The sequence below is a fragment of the Nothobranchius furzeri genome, chromosome 9 (assembly GCF_043380555.1).
Source record: "Nothobranchius furzeri strain GRZ-AD chromosome 9, NfurGRZ-RIMD1, whole genome shotgun sequence".
NCBI lineage: Eukaryota > Metazoa > Chordata > Actinopteri > Cyprinodontiformes > Nothobranchiidae > Nothobranchius > Nothobranchius furzeri.
Window position 1 is genome coordinate 67,363,735 of NC_091749.1, and position 15,000 is coordinate 67,378,734.

Genomic DNA, 15,000 nt, shown 5'->3' on the forward strand with positions numbered 1-15,000 from the left:
GACAGGAGGTCTCCTGTTTAATAAAACGTGTGTTTGTATTTTTATGAACTATAACCGCCACGTTTGGATATCATTTATGAGCAACAAGCTAACTTTTATCAAGCATGGCCGTTTCTGAAGACTTGGAGGAAAATCATCTCAACTACAAACTATATGCTGAGCAGACAGCCGCTGACGTATGCTCTCTTTGTGTTCGGTCTGCTTCCAACTGACATGCTCAATCGATAATGCTTTGGTGCCCTTTGACCCCGTCCAGCGAACGCCTTTGAATTTTCTGCAGAGACCAACACAAGTTGTGCACTGCTGTCTCTTCAGGTTTCTTCTGGGTCTCATCACTGCTGACGATTGAAAGATCCGTAGCGTTTGCTTTGCATCAGTCAGATCCGCCGCTGACTTGCTGTAAGGAGAAACTGAAAGGTAGACACTTCCACACCAGAGCAGTGTGTTTAGATCAGACAGGTAGGAATGAAAGACAAGTCACCTGTCCTATCGGTTGATGTCTCAACGCTCTGAATTATAATTCAGTCATTTTACTCTGAAAAACTTTAGATAATGAATAAATTACCAATAACCAAAGACTCTAAGAGGGGTGTGGCTTCTGCCGCTCACAAAGAATGACTTCTGTTTTGTTTGTCTTTATTCATTTTTAGCTTTTCCTGGAATCTTCGACAAATTTCAGTGATTCTAAACCAAAACATGCTTTCGAGAAACTTGACAAAAAGATGGAAACTCAGTCTTTGTGGTGTAATAATGTGCCTGTAGTCTGTTGTATATATTTTAGACTAGATGAGGTTAAGAAACTTGGGGTGTTTTAATCCTACAATCACATTCATTGCTGCAGTAAAATGAAGCCACGAAGAACGCTGCAGTAAAACTGTGTCGAGGCGTGCATCGGAGCTGAGTGGTGTAAAGAAAGGACAGACATCTGAACGGTCACAGGCACGCCGCAAAAAGGGAAAACCGTTCTAAAACCACAAAAGTCTCTGCTAAATTTCATCAGACTTCCTAAAACTAATCATCATTCACATCACCAAACTAGAAAAGGGGAGAGAGCTTATGCGAGCTCTCAAATATCTCCGGAATCCTTTTACTAACATCAGCAGCACTCCACCATCAAATCAAGTCATACCTGGACTTTATCTCCAGCGCTATTCGAGGACTATATCATTGCTTGATAAGATTTTTTGGCTGTAAAAAGTCAAGAGGCCTCTGGGCCAATAGAGCTGCGGGAGATGACATCACTTCTTCCGGCATGCAACAGTTCAAATTGAAACGGCGCCATCCTGGCAGGTAGTAGCCCGCAGCTGGACTATTTGTTGTTGTCAGAAAACTCAAACGGGAAGTATGGTAGATTCCTGTTGTGCCCCAGGATGCCAGAACAGATTTGGGCAAAATAAGAGCAGAGCCATCTACAGGATTCCCCAATATCCGGAACGCCGCAAACGTTGGATCATCGCAATAAAACGCGCTAGCCTCCAGGCTAAAATGAAGCTGTGGGACCCCGAGAGTGAAGGTGTTCGCTTATGCAGCGACCACTTCATATCAAGTACCTAAACCAACGTTTCCTCAACTGTGTATGGTATTTATTTTAAATGCTTTTATTACGATTCTTAGTGGGCTTCCTAAACTTATTTTGGCATGGCTTTTTCTGTCTGAGGAAACGTTGGTTTAAGTATCTGATATGAAGCGGTCGCTGCATAAGCAAAAACCTTTACTCCCGGGATCTCACAGCTTCATTTTAGCCCAGTCGCTTGCGCGTTTTATTACAATGATCCAACGTTTGCGGCATTCCGGATCTTGGGGAATCCTGTAGATGGCTCATTCCTTATGTCGTCCGCGTCTGTTCTGCATCCTGGGGCACAACAGGAATCTATCATATTTCCTGTTTGATTGAGTTTTCTGACAACAACAAATAGCCTAGCTGCGGGCTTCTGCCTGCCAATATGGCGCTGTTTCGATTTGAACTGTTGCATGCCGGGAGAAGTGACGTCAACTCCTGGAGCTCTATAATGCCGTTTTACCAAGAAACGATATAATGTGTGCTGAAATTGAAATGTTATGGCTTCAGATCCACATGCCTCACTGTAAGCCTTGTCTAGTTGGTTGCTGTTATAGGCCTCCCAACTCTCACCTGTGTTGTTTAGAAAGAATATGCCACACTTCAGACAGAGCGTCTAAGGAAAACAAAGATATTTTTCTCCTAGGGGATTTTAATAGAGACTGGTTTTCCAAACATTGTCACTCACGCAAAAAACTGTCTTCCATGGCTAGCATATGTAACCTCACTCAAATGGTCACGTCACCCACTAGAACATACCGCGGCACATTGACATCAACTTGTATTGACCTGATATTTACTAATATTCCAGAGCTGTGTGCACAAATCATTACTAAAGCTGTGGGGTGTAGGGATCATAATTTGATTGCTTTGTCAAGAAATACCAAAAATGCCCAAAGCAGGAGGCACGGTTGTCCTTCGTAGCTATTTAAGAAATTTAATCCTGATTTATTCATATCTGACATCAATAATATTGTCAGATGTTTGTGAAGAACAGCATATTAATGTTTCTCTTAACATTTTTATGGATAAACTCATGGCATTGGTTGATAAGCAGGCTCCTCTTAGAAAAAGGTCCACAACAGCACACCTTGGTTGGATAGTGAGTTGAGATCTCTGATGCTTCTAAGGGATAAAGCCAAAGCAATTGCGCAAAACTCAGGGTGTTCTGTAGACAGGAACACTTACAGTTCATTAAGAACTAAGGTCACAAAACTAAATTATAGTAAAACGAGAGATTATTTTGAGCAGAAAATTCATCTCTTAATGATCGTAAAAAAAACTGTGGAAAATATTGAATGTAATAATGTGCAAAAAGGCCAAATCACATCCAAAACTTGTGGAACATGAGGGGCAATTTATTACTAGACCATATGACATTGCAAAGTATTTAAATTAATTTTTCATTTAAAAAGTTAACAATTTAAGATCACATATGGAAATTATTGACAGTGACCCGTGTAAATTAGTTGATAAGTTAATGTGGGGGAAAACTGTCAATGTAATATTAAAACTGTAACGCGTGATGTTGTTGAGAAGTTGGTACTTAGTCTTTCGGAAGATATAGACAGGCATAGACAATCTTGATGGAAAAATACTTAAAATGGCCATCATTTAGCTTTCTAAACCTACATGTCATATTTTTAATAGGTCTGTTTTAAGTAGTACTTTTCCAGATCTCTGGAAACGGTTAAAAACTTTACCTCTGCTCAAAGATGGAAAGGCAGGCTTCACTGGATCTAATAGTAGACCAATCACTGTCAGTGTTTCCCTTACATATGCGTAGCCGTGGCGGGCCGCCACAGCTGAAATCCCAGTGCAACGCCTACAAGATCCCAAGTTTTATTGATTTTTTTTTTTGCGCCGTTTCCCGAAGAAGCAGCGGGAACTACTCTGTTGTTGCTTGTGATCACAGCCGGCATGCAGCAAGGAGGAGGAGGCAGGGCAGGGTGTTTACAGCAAGGGATGAGCCGGATACTCGTTTCAGACGAGTATCCGGTACGGATTAAGCATTTTTGACGAATACGAGCATGAAGCGAGTAAAACTCTTAAATTTCTGTAATCGTGCTGAAGGAAAGTCCTCATTGGGTAACTGACTGTCTTCACGCTCTGTGATTGGCCAGTCACATAGAGGTGAGAAGTGTCATATGCTGATGATGTCTGATGACCATCAGCGTCAGCCTGAAGAAGCCGGCAGCTGTCGGCGAAACTGTAGCTACAAACAGGTAAACAAAACTGTTTCTGTGTTTAAAAAAGAACGAAAGAATGGATAGTCTTCTGATGTTTGTGCAAAAAGTTATGACTAATAGCATTCATCATCATATGAAAGACAAAATATTACTTAGTGGATATGGCCATGAGCACGTAACACGCTTGGTAAGCAATAACATGGTGACAGTGCCAAGACCTAGAAGTCATTTTATGAAGAAAACCATATAGACGGACAGTTGAGTGGAATCCACTACCAGGTTGTGTTAGGGAAATCCAAAAGCAGAGCGCTTTTAAGAAGAACTCAAAAAAGGCTACTGTATTAAAAGCATTTTCTGTTATTGTCTTCTTCTAGCAGTTGTGATAGAACGAGACGAAATACAGCTCTGCAAGTTAAGGGGGATCTTGTCAATGGTACTGGTTGGCTACTACAGCTTTTAAAATTCTAATGTAATAATTTATAATGTTTTAATCATTTGTATTGTTAAATGTATTTTGTATTTTGAAAATGGACCCCAGGAAGATTGGCAACCACTGCTGTGGAAGCTATGGGGGTCCAAATAGCACAATAAACAATAAAATGCATGGAAGCCTGTTCTTCACTGAAAGGCTTTTAAGTGTTGAGATTATAATCCTGTAACGGAAGGAAATGACAGTTTTTCCCCCTCCTATGACACAGGACTAGTCTGCATGAGATATGGTCTCAAGGTCTCATGCATTCCTTCTAACCTGCTTATTTTCAGCTCAACAGAAGAATGAAGAATGAACTCTTTTCTTTAATTAATCAAAGAACTCTATTTCAATAAAGCTAATCCGACCAAGTGTTAGTCAATAAATAAGATGTGACCGATCTGTGAAATCAAAATATTAATTACTTTATTATAATCCTATAGAATATAATAAGTAATATGACTTTAAATGTTCCAACAGGACTCATTTCACGTAGCGTTAAGAGACATGACACATTACTTTCACTGATCCAATCAGAATCTGCCAGATCTGATGGAGGCGTGGTTTTGATGGTGTTGGGTAAAACCTGTCAACTTTTCATTCGACCATAAACCAAAACATCCGAAGTATAAAACTATGCCCACGCCATCTTTAACGCCAGTTCAAAGCTTTCCAGAGAAAGTGTCGGAGTGGCCAATCTGTAACTTTTCTCTTTAACCGAAAGAACAACGACAAGCTGGAAAATTCGTTTTTGTTCCAACTGCTTCAACGGTTCCTTGCTAAATAAACCATCAAGACCCAGGCTCACCCAAGTATCAAGACCCAAGTAACTCACAGACTGGTCTGGTCGGCAACTGCTGCTTTTCCTACCGGCTCGGTTCCCAGAGAAGGTCAAGCTAGACCTCGACATTCCTGATCTAAAGGGGACTTCCTGAAGGGTAGGTAGACCGGCAAACGGCGTCCAACGTGTTTATGAACCTCCTAACCAAAGCTTAACGCGAAGACATCACCTTCAGTTCCCATCAGAACTAATCGCAGCTTCGGATTTGCTGGTTCTGATCAACATCACACGTCATCCATTCACCATCTCATCCACCTTAGTTACACCACACATTTAGTGCTGAAAGTCAGTCTAGTTTAATTTGTTAGTAATAAAATTCTTAACTTTTAAACTTGACTCTCTCTTCTGTTGTCTCTGAGTGAATACGAAGCTGTTATCTAATCCCTGCATTAAAAAGATCCAATTTTCTGGTTTAAATAACCACAGATCCCTAAGGTGGATTTCATATTTCCTATGGAATCCTACGCCTTATGGCTTATTAAATAACATGTCATTTAAATCATTACAATCCGAATGTGTTAAAGTAGGCATTTTGGGCATGCTGCCACAAAACAGGCTGAGAAAAATGGCAAAGTACTGATTTCCAGATTAAGATTTGAAATTTCTAGAGAATAAAATCTGAAATGAATAAAGTCAAAATGTTGAGACAAAAAAGTAAATAATGTGTCAATATTAAAGGTATTTTGAGACTTAAAAACAGGAATCAAACACTAAACCACAAGTGAAATCTCATAATTGCAGCCAGTTTAGGCTGCGGCACGAGTTTAACCAGAGAACAGTGATAAACATATTAATAACTACTTCATAGTATATATTTAAATGTGTGTATTTGAGTCTTTTATTTTGAAGGATTGAAGGAAGTTTTGTGCCTCCACACTTCTGCTTCCTGTGGCCATCCTTAGAGCAGCCTAGTTTCGACTTTTTCCTGGAAATGTTTAAACTTTTTCTTCAACATTTTGGTTTTAATCTGGACACTTTTACCCTCATTTCCTCTCCCAGTTTCCCTAAAACATGAAGGAAATCTAAAAGAGAAAAAGGCACAGGAACAAAATCAGCCCTCCCCACAATCAGATCAATTGTTTGGAAATGAATGGATGAGAAGGATGATATCGTCTCTAGATATTTTCACCAAATCATAAAGAGGTCAAAAAAATAATGTCAACTAATGTAAAATATAAGCAACACGGCAACGAAGGAGAGATCCTAATGTCAGACATTTAGAGTTGTTTCCATGAGTATTTAAATAAATAATAATATTTAGATGTATATCTCGGATATGGTGCAGTCTTCTTTACCGTCCAGTCAAAGAAGCATCTTCTTCTGTTTTTCTTTCAAATGTATTTAATCGTGCTGATCACAGAAACAGACTGAACAACCATAAATTTTACTCACCCTTCCCTGTTTTCGTCTTCGTCTGCGTTGGAGAGCAGCTGCGAGCCGGCCAATGAGAGGTCCAGAGCTGCGAGCGGCAGATCTCTGTAGCCAAAGCTCACCAGCTGGACCGGCGGAGCCAAGCACTGGTTCTCATCCTCCACCGGCTGGGAAATGATCTCCAAGTCCGACAGACCTGCCTGTTCCACTTCCCTGGCAGCAGACGCACACACAAGACAAAGAGCAGAGACCGGCAGGAGTTACTAACTGAAGACTTACTTTGCTTTGAAAATTACAGAAACACGTCCAAACTGGAAGAAAGGCAGTTGCTGCATCCTTTGATTTTATTTTTCCAAGATAAATTTGCTGGTTTGAGAGATTTTTTTGGGAGATTCAGGAAAATGTTTGGCAGAGTCGAAGGCTAGGATGACAACATTTCAGTCCACATGCAAACACCCTCTCTGTGGCGTGAAATCCTTTTAAACAATCATGTTTGAAGATACTTCTGTGTCTCCCAATCATGCGTTTTATTCTAATTAAGCTCAACTTTTATAAGTGAAAAGGAAAATGTGCAACATTTTATAACAATGACTGTAAAAAATAGCAGGTAAATTATTTTGAATACAACAAAAACACAAAAACAAATAGTGATTTTGATTGAAACTGCACAAACCAGAGTGATATTCTAAAATCACATACAATCACTCAGATTAAAGGTGTAGGACACTCGTTTATTCAACACATCATCATATACAGGTGCTGGCCAGTAAATTAGAATATCATCAAAAGGTTGAAAATATTTCAGTAATTCCATTCAAAACGTGAAACTTGTACATTATATTCATGCAATGCACACAGACCAATGTATTTCCGATGTTTATTACGTTTAATTTTGATATTTATAGGTGACAACCAATGAAAACATCAAATCTGGTATCTCAGAAAATTAGAATATTCTAAAGGCCAATGAAAAAATGTTTGTTTCTCTAATGTTGGCCAACTGAAAAGAATGAACATGAAAAGAATGTGCATGTATAGCACTCAATACTTAGTCGGGGCTCCTTTTGCCTCAATAACTGCAGTAATGCGGCGTGGCATGGACTCGATCAGTCTGTGGCACTGCTCAGGTGTTATGAGAGCCCAGGTTGCTCTGATAGTCGTCTTCAGCTCCTCTGCATTGTTGGGTCTAGCGTATTGCATCCTCCGCTTCACAATACCCCATAGATTTTCTATGGGGTTAAGGTCAGGCGAGTTTGCTGGCCAATCAAGGACAGGGATACCATGGTCCTTGAACCAGGTGCTGGTGGTTTTGGCACTGTGTGCAGGTGCCAAGTCCTGTTGAAAGGTGAAGTCTGCATCCCCATAAAGTTGGTCAGCAGCAGGAAGCATGAAGTGCTCTAAAACTTCCTGGTAGACGGCTGCATTGACCCTGGACCTCAGGAAACAGAGTGGGCCAACACCGGCAGATGACATGGCACCCCACACCATCACTGACGGTGGAAACTTTACACTGGACCTCATGCAACGTGGATTCTGTGCTTCTCCGCTCTTCCTCCAGACTCTGGGTCCTTGATTTCCAAAGGAAATGCAGAACTTGCTTTCATCAGAAAACATAACTTTGGACCACTCAGCATCAGTCCAGTCCTTTTTGTCCTTGGCCCAGGCGAGACGCTTCTTGCGCTGTTTCTTGTTCAAGAGTGGCTTGACACACGGAATGCGACACCTGAATCCCATGTCTTTCATGAGTCTCCTCGTGGTGGTTCTTGAAGCGCTGACTCCAGCTGCAGTCCACTCTTTGTGGATCTCCCCCACATTTTTGAATGGGTTTGTCGTCACAATTCTCTGCAGGGTGCGGTTATCCCTAGAGCTTGTACACTTTTTTCTACCACATTTTTTCCGTCCCTTCGCCTGTCTGTTAATGTGCTTGGACACAGAGCTCTGCGAACAGCCAGCTTCTTTAGCAATCACCTTTTGTGTCTTGCCCTCCTTGTGCAAGGTGTCAATGATTGTCTTTTGGACAGCTGTTAAGTCAGAAGTCTTCCCCATGATTGTGGTGCCTTCAAAACAAGACTGAGGGACCTTTTAAAGGCCTTTGCAGGTGTTTTGAGTAAATCAGCTGATTAGAGTGGCAGCAGGTGTCTTCTATATTCAGCCTTTTCAGAATATTCTAATTTTTTGAGATACCAAATTTGGAGTTTTCATTAGTTGTCACTTATGAATATCAAATTTAAATGTAATGAACATTGGAAATACATTGGTCTGTGTGCATTGCATGAATATAATGTACAAGTTTCACGTTTTGAATGGAATTACTGAAATATTTTCAACCTTTTGATGATATTCTAATTTACTGGCCAGCACCTGTACGTTTGAGGTTTTCTCTAATAGGAACGAATGCCTTGCACGTTGTACCCGGTGAAGGGAGTGAGGCCAGATGCGGCTGTTTCAGGAAGTAGCAGAATGCCACGTCAGAGGAGCGCTTAACACGGTCAGATTTGGAGTCTTATTTCCTGATAATCAGACATCTTAGCTCTGATTGGCTAAAAGCAAAGTGACTCTACTGCTGACTCTGTTTGCTCTGCAACGCTGATGCTTTGTCACCACAAATAACACAAACCTGGTGGAGTTCTGCTGTGTGGTGGAGTTGCTAATGCTAACAGTTAGCTTCTACAAGCCGAGTCATTCTCTGCTGCTTCCTGGGCGCTAAACCAACAACCATAGACATGAATACGTAGATGCCCCATTGGGCGCTGCAGCGTAACAGCATCGCCACCATGTTGGATGGGTCTCATCACTCTCCAAAGTCAATGCAGAGTGAGCAACTATGCTTGTTTTTGTGCAGCCTACAGTTACACCAACCAGCATACAATTGAAAACTGATCACGTAGGATTACTAGTGAGTTTTATAGCTTACCTGAGTCTATATTTAAATTTATTTTGTTTAATTATGTATTTATATTTTAATTATTATGCCATACCTCGCATCTGATTTTGTGAAAAAGCTTGATGAAATGTGTTTTTCAGTTGAGTAAGCACCTCCCTCAGTAGAAATGAATGCACTGGGGGCAAGTGGGGACCCATCCAAGATGGCGGCCGGCCTCTAAGCGCCTCGTGATTTTTATCTTGAGAAGCGCTATAGAAATTATACTTTCTTCTTCTACAGCATCTTCAGCAGGCACTGCCAGTCCACAAGGTGACTACGTTTATATCAATCAATCAATCAATACTTTATTAATCCCAGAGGGAAATGAGAGTTTCAGTACACACAATTCAGAGATCAGACATACATGGGCAAGACACATGACAAAAATTGGTGACTGTGGTCATTCGCAACCCTGATTCGCGCTACCTTAATGGAGATAAGAGGGTTACATGAGGATTGGTTCAGGTGGAGGGAAAAAAGGCACTTCAGAGTTACTCTCCAGAAGGAGGGCAGCTTTGCTCTGCAAAAAAAACACCTCAACAGATATGCAACAGACTTCAGACAACACCAGCTGCACCTGCGGAGCCAAGCACTGGTTCTCATATGTCTGTGCTAACAACAGCCTTCCCCATCGTGAGTCAAGATGGGTGAGTCCATGAACGTTAAAGGTTGAATATGGAGCAATTTAATAAAAAGCTATATTTACCAAAAAAATACCTCCATGGGGCGTTTAGAGGTGTTCAGAATGAAGGTGCAGTGATTACCCAACAAACATTGGTCTGACGCTGAAGTGGTGTCCACGTCCAAAAATGGTCGCGGTAGGACGGCCCGAATTTGCAAAAAATATATATATATAACAGAACATGTCTTAAAAATCCATTCAGATACATTTGTACATGCCTACAGTTATATGTATAATTGTTATTTTGACAATTAGTTACGTGTAGTTCGACATAGCATCCCAGCAAATATTGGTCCGACAACAACGTTGTGTCCACGGCCAAAAAATAGTCGCGGTAGGACCCTAAATATCATTGGTCCAGCGGCGACGTGGTGTCCACGGTCAAAAATGATCGTGGTAGAACGGTCCAAATTTTAAACAAAATTTTACATACAATTTCCTAAAAATCCACTCAGATTTGTAGTTACATGTATAATTGTTACGTGTAATTCACGTCCAGAAAAGACGTTGCTTCAACATTCATTTTGGAACTATTTTTCAACCGTGAGGGGACGTGTCGGCCCGACGTCTTTTCAACATTGATTAAATGTCCGAATGTTTGCTGGGTACTTTGAAAGCTATATTTTAATAAAAAAAATAACCAATTTTTTTATTTTGGCGGGCACAACACTGGGTTTATGCTTACATAGCAGTGTTAAATTGATTGACTACATATTTTCAGGGGGGGTTATGACAGATGAATTTTCACGGACTACAACAAAACGAAAACATACGCACCAATAATGATTTACTATACGGAAGAGGATTAGGGCCACAAAAAAAAGGAAAAGAAACTGGATTCTGACTTTAATCTCAGAATTCTCTTTCTTTCCTTTTCAGCGGCCCTAATCCTCCTCCGTAAAATTATGATGAGTATTGACCAACGTTTTCGTTGACGAATAAGAGAAGACAACGAAAACTGACAGAAACAAAAATCCAAATCATTAAACGGAAAAGACGGGTGACCGGAAAAAAATAATCAATCAGCAAATGGGAAAGGCGGGACTAGACGAGAAAAGAACCAATCAGAGTCCAGAGCCGACCGCTGTTTAACAAGCTACCTCTAACCAGACATCACACGTTGACATTTATGTCGGTAAAAGTTTTGTCTAAAGGGAGAAAATGTCCGCGGCTGAGAGGAAAAGCAGCAGATGTGACGATCTGAGAAACATTTTCTTGGTGAGAACACATCCGGGGTTTCCTTTGGTTATAAGTGTTACGGTGTTGTTAGCAGCTAGCAGGGGGCGGGTGTGTGGTGCTGGAGCTCCACGAATCAAACCGAATCATGAAGCTGCATCAGGCGCATGCTGTCTAATCGTTTTTACTTTCGTGGTGCTGCCACGGCCGTCATGATCAGTGTCCTGTGTTGTAGCGGTGAGGAGAAACGTTCAGGTGTCCCACTTTGATCCATCTGTCTAATAATAACTGTAAAAAATACACCTGAAAACATTTCTTCCCTTTAATTTACCTTTAACGCATTTTCATGTTTTGATGTCATTTCCTGTCATGAATATTATTATACAGATAATGTATGTCATTAATATTGAGAGGCACAATTTCTGACTGTCAGTGTTCATTTAGGTATTTTCCAATAATTATTGTTATAGAAACAATCATAAATATGGAGTTTCATTGATCCAAAGTGTAAAATGTGAATATTACATATTTCTTTACACTTCCAAGTGGGTATAGTTAACATTTAATTTACACACGTTGAAAATTATTGCATCAAAAGAAAAATTTATATATTTTAGTCAACTAAAATAAGACCAACACTAAAACAAATTGGATGACTAAATTGTCGCTAGAATTAAAAAGAATTTTAGTCAAAAGAGTGAGACTAAAACTACATTTAAATTTCTTGTCTAAATGAGCACTGTTACATCTACCAGCCAATAGAGGGCACCATTGCGGGTTGCCAAATACGCTAAACAGTCCAAAGGGTTCAAATGAAGGCAACTGGACTTCCTGAAGTCGTTTCGCTTCTCATCCGACGAGCTTTGTCAATTCTAGCTGGAATATGGGAGAGTCGGGCTCCTGAGCTGTAGCTGTCGGTTGTTAGGTCACACCTTCCTGCAGCTAATCAACACAACTTATCTTATCATAGCTGTTAACACGCCACGTTTTAGCTAAACATCTGCAAAAGGAGTTCAAGCTACTTTGGTGCTGCTGTGGCAGCCATTGGGTTGACTCGAACATTCATCAGCTGCACGTGTGCATCCAGTGAGGATTTAAAAAATAACATTAGTCAGATTTGACGCAGGAGGTACGGTGCAACATTTTATTAGCTTTGCTTAAAAATAAATCTGCATCTGTGGCTTCAAATTAAAAGACAAAAAAAATGCTGGATGATACCTGAAACCCCTCAACATCAGTGTTTTCCACTAAAGGCGTCTGCAGTGAGGGCTTTAAGTGATTACTCAGGAGAACGTATCTGCCCTCCGACGTCTTCATCAGCACGTCTACACCCATGCACACCTACAGGGGCTTAAACCAAACGTCTGAACACATCAGGGCCATTCAGTCATAGTCCGGCGTGAGCCCCCGTTGTGTGAAAGCTGGGCCATCTCAGTCGAGCAGAGAGGTGGAAATAAACGCTGAGCGTAGCTGTGTGTGCCCTGTGGTGGGTATTTTTAGACCAGAGCAGATGCTGGTGTATCATGTCTGCTGTGACGTCACCACCTCTCCCTTTGTCAGCTGAGCAAGTCCCCTCCTTTCCTCAAATGTCAAAGGAAGTCAAGAAAAATAAAGGTGGATCTGGAGGGGAAACTAAAGGAAGTGTGGGATGGAAGAAAAATGGGAGGATGTCGGGAGGAGGGGGGTTAGACAACAGGAAAACAGAAGGGGCGAGAGCAAAAGGAGGCACGAGGAAAGTAAGCGAGGGATGAGAGAAGATCACAAAGGCTGAAGTGGATCACCGGGGCTGAGAAGGGAAGGTAACGCATGAAAGCATCAGGGTGAGGGAATGATTAGAGACAGGAGGGGTGAAGAAAGTGGAGGAATCTCAGTTTGGGGAAAGAAATGAAGGATTTAAGTCCTAAAACACACCTGATGAGAGATGATGATGTCAGCAAGAAAGAAAGCAATCTTTCATGTGAAAATCACCAGGCGCTTCACAAAAACAGAAAATTCAAATATAAAAGTATAAAAAGCACATCTTCAGCTTTGAGTCTGAACACGGGCTTGTCCCTAGACACTGAAACCAAACAGAGACGGCTCCAAAGGAAATCATTTAACACTCAAATGTGAACGAATCTCAGGGACACTTCGGGCAGAGAGAGAGAGTTCACGCACACCTGGTGACCAATCACGGTCGCCGATTAAACCAAGGCCCGGTTCACATGGCAGGATTCTTTAAATGGCATGAGACAGACCACACCTGGTGGTAAAAAAATATATATATCACAGGTGAACCAGTTTTGCTCCTAAAGGTTGTGGTGTGTGGCCACATGGCAAAAACTACACTTTTATTTCACACACACTCCCCAGTCCAACAGGAAGTCTCGCGACATCAAACGAGACCTTGGAGCAAACAAACGTGGAAGTTTGGTGTGTGTGTGTGTGTGTGTGTGTGTGTGTGTGTGTGTGCGTGCGTGCGTGTGTGTGCGTGCGTGCGTGTGTGTGTGTGTGTGTGTGTGTGTTTGGGGAGGGTACATTGGAACTTTGTCTCCCCCAGTTTGAAAAGCCTATCTGCGCCCCTGAGCACAGGTGAGTTCATCACTAGATGCCTTGTCTCGCTTCAAGGGCACTTTGTTCCACCTGCTGACTCAGCCCGCGTGACAAATGCTAAAGGGAAGTTTCAAACTTGTGTCCTTTAAACGGGAACCCAATTTTAACAGGTAAAAGTTTCCTTTCTGAAGACAAAGAAGAAAAATCTGCTTTATTTGCTTAAAAATACACAAAAAACAGGAAAAGAGGAGAAGAGTTAGATCGTAAAATGACTTTTTTACTGCCTGAAAAAGTCGTAAAAGACGAAGAAACAACAGATAAAAATGGGTATAAAACTAAAATAATGATACTTGAAACAATGTGAGAAATAAGCTCTCACATGAGTGGGTTACATAAATTATCAAAGAAAAATAAACAGCTCCTACACTATAAATCACTTTTGTCACGTGGCAGCTCAGAAAGAAAGTTGGTGGTTCAATTCCAGGCTTCCTAGACCTTATACCGTGAGATTGGACAGCATACTGGAGGACTGACCATAAAACATAAATAAAAATCCAAAGTGATGAATGAGCTGCTTGAACCAGACGTTACTGTTACCGATGCCCGTTTGAAAAGCTTGTAGCCAGAAATGAGAAAGTACAAAAAATTTTGATGACACGTCGAACTTTACTGATCATTCTGTGTGGATCGGGTTACGCTGTTGACGTAAAACACATTTTAATCCTTAATCCTTCAAAAATAAGGGTGGAAATTAGAAAAAAACTCAGCTGATTTGTATCACAGTACATTTCAGAACTGACACCGTTTTTACAAAGCCATCTGTCACCTATGTGGAGCATACAACCGCGTGTTTTCACGAGCAGAAACATCATGTTATTGCATTCTAGTCCCATGAGCTGCTGCTCTCGTTTCAGAGCGACAGGATTATTTCCCTCGATAAGAAGGCTAACATCTCTTTGAAGATTCATATTCTATATGGTCAAAAGGAGTCACCAGAGGCCGCAGTGCTGTTGACTGACACACAATGCTGCAATATGGAGGCCAAGAGTGGAGTCAACAGACATGAACCATGAAAGCACGTGTACAGGCAGAAACGGAGTGTTCCTTTTCTTGATTGTTCTACTGCTTTAGTGAACGCTTGACTGTTTTAATAACGACAACAAGGTGAAACCGGTTATATGAGAAAATGGTGTAAAAGTCCATTTATGTCAGTAATCCAGCTCAGACTGAGAGACCATCTAAAGTGTCAGGAAACCTGA

General features: G+C 41.1%; 1 protein-coding gene across 1 annotated transcript in view; it reads right to left on the bottom strand.

Annotated features, from left to right (window-relative positions):
• LOC107381551 (transmembrane protein 266) overlaps positions 1-15,000 on the bottom strand; it is a 78,132-nt gene that overhangs the window by 48,699 nt on the left and 14,433 nt on the right. Inside the window, exon 3 of the mRNA XM_015953281.3 lies at positions 6,450-6,641. Within this exon, the coding sequence (XP_015808767.1) occupies positions 6,450-6,641 (192 nt within the window). The remainder of the gene's footprint in view (positions 1-6,449; positions 6,642-15,000) is intronic.